Source organism: Opisthorchis viverrini, assembly GCF_000715545.1.
Source record: "Opisthorchis viverrini unplaced genomic scaffold opera_v5_307, whole genome shotgun sequence".
In the NCBI taxonomy this organism is placed as follows: domain Eukaryota; kingdom Metazoa; phylum Platyhelminthes; class Trematoda; order Opisthorchiida; family Opisthorchiidae; genus Opisthorchis; species Opisthorchis viverrini.
In genome coordinates this window covers 317,488-321,116 of record NW_008751958.1, presented here as the reverse complement: position 1 = coordinate 321,116, position 3,629 = coordinate 317,488, and the positions used below count along the sequence as shown (strand labels likewise).

General features: G+C 45.4%; 1 protein-coding gene across 1 annotated transcript in view; it reads left to right on the top strand.

The window, feature by feature from the left end:
• Positions 1-2,159: 2,159 nt before the first annotated feature.
• Positions 2,160-3,629, top strand: part of T265_09734 (hypothetical protein) — a gene marked incomplete at both ends in the record, with an annotated part of 8,628 nt that continues 7,158 nt past the window's right edge. Inside the window, 2 exons of the mRNA XM_009175899.1 lie at positions 2,160-2,253; positions 2,286-2,419. Coding sequence (XP_009174163.1) covers positions 2,160-2,253; positions 2,286-2,419 — 228 coding nt within the window. The remainder of the gene's footprint in view (positions 2,254-2,285; positions 2,420-3,629) is intronic.

Here is a 3,629-nt window from a genome sequence, read left to right as displayed (position 1 = left end):
TGGTGGGCAAGCGTCTCAAGAAGAACAGACCGATCAACCTAGTCGAATGCGCCTCGGAAATCCAGGAATACTAGAATCGTGGGTCGCTTATACGTATGACGTTGTTCTAGCACCTGACGCAGTGTGAAGATTTGGTCAACACAACCCCTACCAGGCCGGAATCCCGCTTGCTGTTCTCGAGTCAGTATCTCACGAGCCACCGTAAGGCGACGAAGCACAAGTGACGCCAACAGTCTCGTAACAACCGGATTCAAGCTGATCCCCGTGTGGTTACCGCACTCACTACGCGCCCCTTTTTTGAAAACGGGCACTATCACATATTCTCCCCAGTTATCTGGGACAGACTCCTTTTCCCAAATGCAAGCAAACAGATCGGACAAGCGCTGACTGAGGACTTCACCGCCGTCTTTGAACAGTGCGGGTGGAAGGTCATCCGGACAGGGAGCTCGGTGACGCTTGAGGGAACATATGCAGTCGTAAACCTCCGAGGCCGTAGGTGGTTCAACGCTCACCGTCCAGTGTTCCACTTCATCTGTGAGCTCTAGATGGGTGCCGGCTGGTGGCCATGACAGTTGTTGTTCGAAGTCTGTACTCTATGTCAAATTGGGCTACAGGCGCCTCTTACTGAAACCTTGCTTTCCCTCTTTGTCGATGAATAATGTGTCTCCGAAACACGCACACAAGACACCACTTCGGTCATGCACCTCAAGCCGCTTAGGACGAGATCAGATGTTTCGCCTTTTACTGTTCGGTATCTAGTGATCTTTACTCGATGGCTGGTGGAATCTATGGTGTGGGAATTGCACTCAACCCCTAGGATGAAGGCGCTTTGCTGGACTGAATTTCAGTAAAACATCGTCTTTGCGTTGTCTGATTTAGTTAACGTCGATGTGATAAGTAGTGTTTGTTTATCATCAGCATACGCTCCAACAGACTGTAGCTCTGATTCTGCAAAGGTTTTACCCTCTCTGTTTCGGTCAGCTAAAAGAACTACTCCGTGGAATTGTTCGCCTCGCGAAAAAATACATTCGGTAATTCCTTATACTGTCAGGTATCTCAGGTGTTCTCGAATGGGTCTGCAGAGGGTGTGCTTTCTTTTGTTAATTAGCGCTTGACGATGTACTGGAGTAGGCACTCGATTTCTCCATATTTATGAGAGTAGAGGTTTTCGGACATTGAGTATGCAAGACAGCCCAGTAGGTAGGTCGCGAATTTGCTGGCCGGATGGTCCGTTGTTGGAATCCAACATCTGCCTCTCGACTTCAGCTGTCTAGGCTCGAGCAACTTGGCAGTATCCCAGTCCTCGTGTTTCCTTTGGGTGGCATGACTGCTAGGCACCGAACGGTTGTCACAGCTGAACGGTTATCTTTTCCTTTATCTTAGTCGGAAGTATTCCTAAATGAATTTGCTGACTATCGTAAAGTCACACTCCGCGTGCTGTTCCCTAACTGGACGCGTGTAAGACTGAACTCATGCAAGGCCGCACAAAACCAGTGGTCTATATGCAGTTGTAAGTGAGCACTACGCGCATTCTTACGCTTCAAAGTGCAGGCTGATTTTTATTTCAGAAGAGAGAATCATCTACGAGTGTGGACACCCCCACTTTCCAGTGATAGAAGCTACAGCAGCTTTAACCAATGCACCCATGGTACGCTATTTATATCTGATAAGTTGATTGTGGACACTCATTGCAACGAGAATGCTATCTACCGTTGCGATAAGCAATCCCGGTACATACGTCATTTCGGGGAGATGAGAACAAGATAGATTAAACTCCCAGGTTACTGTCTAACAGCTCATAAGTAAAAAAAACTACAACAAACCCTAACTTCCCACTTTTATATTATGAAGAGTACAATAGTTCGATATCGAAGAAGTCGATGAGACTGAATGTAATATACTTGGCTACTTTCTTGGCTGGATAATACAGAGTGCCCAATTAAAGGTACTCCTCTTGGAAGCTACATGTGTACAGTTGTCTGTTGTCGCCGTTGTGTTGGTATCACAATTTCAAACAGCATTTCACGTTGAATTTCTCGTTTCTATGGACCGCTGTTCTCTACTAATACAATACAGCCTTGTTACTCGGGGCATGTAGATAGTTCCATAACAACTCTGGCTGATATTCTTTCTCACTTCAGTTGCTTGGCTCTTTTTCAATGTCCGATGACGAAATCGACAAACTCATCGTAGAGCATCTCACTACTTTGTCACAGATCCTAGCCTTGCATCATCATTTGGAAGACTCTTTGGGTAATTTGTTTTTAAAAGTTGAGCGTTCACAGCTCTTGGTCGTTTTCAGTTAGCCAAAACCCGTCACAACCTCCCTGGGAATGGATCCAGAATCTCCTCCACTGCTTACAACCTTCATGAAATGTCAACCCGCGGTGCTACGTTACGTATTGTGACATGCACAAACGTGAGTTTTTGAAACATTTTAGTCTTTTTCTCGAGTGAATTGTATATCCTCATTTCTATTATAAAAAGGCAACAGGGATCAGGGTTTGAACACTACATAATACACCACTACGGTGTTTGTCGGCATTCAGAAGCGTTGAAATTCTCAGACCCGTCCAGGTCAAACAACTGTGCAGTGCTGAAAGCAGCGCCCACATAAGTGATCATCAGTTTGGGCTGTGGCACCACCTTCCTGCCTATAATCTATCAGTACTTCTATATTTGGTCGTTCGCTAAAGATTTGGTCAAACTGATCTACTGTGCCTCAATGGCTAGATAGATTTTGATGGACTATAGCACGCGTTTCCGTTCGTGAGGTACCCGTCTACGACTCGATCCCTCCAACAAAGCACATAGAGGTGAACATTGCGTTTTTGTGGTAGCCACATGACTCAATAAACGGCAGTCCTTGTACGGTCGAATTTGGACCCTATGTTCGCTTTGCCTAAACTAGATATGCGCTCTACAACTTGGGATGTGAGTGCCAGAGTCGGATGTTCGACGTTAAAGAGCGCGTACTTTGGGGATTGAATCCGATTATGGTGATTTTCTCGCTTACAATATGGGGTGACTCCTTGTTTTATGTTCGGACAGCTAGTAGCTTTCAGTGCTCTCTGCGCCGCCCCACAGTTTGGAGCCGTCTCAGTATGACACCGTTTCAAATTCAAACTAGCAATGTGGTCAAGTTTAGGATGGGGGTAACCCAATTATACCGGACGTCATATGTTGACTTCCATAGTGTATTAGTTCGTGGAAAGGGTGCGTTTCGACGGCCAAAAGAAAAATCTCAAACTTACAGTAGCGCCCTTCGTCCTAGCCGATTCCCGGTTGAAGCTAACAATCTGCGATGTACGGCTGAGCATCGCCTAAACAGACGTAAACACCACGTATATTGCCGGTGTATATGGTTGCGACCTAACCCAAAAAAGTACTTAACGCCAAGTTTCTGCACAGTCCATGCACAGTCAATGCATGCATTATCAAAACTTGTCTCATTTATGGCTTCGGAAACCAATTATACTGAGGCTGAAAGACCATACTCACGAAGTGACTGTAACTTTGGTCCAACACTACAGTTATGAAACTTGTCATCTCCGATCCTAGAACCTCCAATGGATTCAATGGCTTGATCATTTTTGCTGTATATATATATATATATATATATATATATA